A 992-nucleotide genomic window follows, 5' to 3' on the forward strand; every position below is an offset into this window, starting at 1 on the left:
TTATTAATGCCAAGGTACCAAATATAAAAATACAGAGAATATCAACATTACATACAAAGAGGTGACATTACATGCAAAGCACCATTTATAGATGTATGTAACAATAAATAAATAATACAAAACGAAAGATTTAACAAAATAAATTAAAAAGATTAAATAAATTAACCGTTTTAAAAGCCTTTAGATTCTTGGAAGATGAAATAGTTTGGATATACTGTTGAGCCTCTTTTTTATAAACAATATATAAAGGATTTTGATTAGTGAATTTACTGCGGTGAATATGAAATTTTGCAAGAAGTAATAATAGGTTAATAATAAAATATTCATTAATTTTATCTTTTTGTATATTAAAGAAGCCAAACAGTACATCCTTAAAAAGCAGAGAGAAACCCTGGAGTACACTGCGATTGATAACATGCCTCCACTATCCACATCTCCCACATCATCCTCCATTTCCGGATCACTTCCGGAATCTACGCTACTTCCTACCATCAGCGCTCCAGTCACAATCCAGCTGTCACCAACCGCCCCCTTCCCCGCCTCCCCCTCACTCACTGTTGCAGGAAGTAGTCATGCCGAAGTTCACGTCGAACTCTGGCGCGGGCAAGCTATTATAACTTCAGTAGTCTTTTTGACCGAATAAAGTATGTAAAGATAGAAGGCTTAAGGTGAACGTAATTAAACCACAACAATGTCAAAATTTCTTCGAGCAGTCAAAAGCAACCTACCAGAAAAGGAAAAATCGGAATTAACGGAGAGTGACCTGAAAAAATGGGGACTAGGAGCAGAGGTGTAACTACAGACAGTGCAGTGCAGCCACACTGGGGCCCGTGCCGCTGAAAGAGTTAATGAAAACTCTTTCATTATGTAATCCGTAAAGATGCATTTCTCTCTAAAGGCAGGTCCAATGAGGAGATGGCGAGTCATTTTTTCATCACCATCTAAACTATAAAAATAAGGAAAAGACTTAAACAGGCCCGATTATATTTTTT

The 992-nt window shown here is 36.8% G+C and overlaps 1 protein-coding gene across 1 annotated transcript in view; it reads left to right on the forward strand.

Moving 5' to 3' along the window:
- Nucleotides 1-572: 572 nt before the first annotated feature.
- The window catches only part of LOC107726512 (chromodomain-helicase-DNA-binding protein 1-like), a 23,634-nt gene continuing 23,214 nt past the window's right edge, over nt 573-992 (forward strand). Inside the window, 1 exon segment of the mRNA XM_016536124.1 lies at nt 573-603. Coding sequence (XP_016391610.1) covers nt 573-603 — 31 coding nt within the window.

The sequence above is a fragment of the Sinocyclocheilus rhinocerous genome, unplaced genomic scaffold (assembly GCF_001515625.1).
Source record: "Sinocyclocheilus rhinocerous isolate Xijiao unplaced genomic scaffold, SAMN03320098_v1.1 scaffold2833, whole genome shotgun sequence".
Classification (NCBI taxonomy): Eukaryota; Metazoa; Chordata; class Actinopteri; order Cypriniformes; family Cyprinidae; genus Sinocyclocheilus; species Sinocyclocheilus rhinocerous.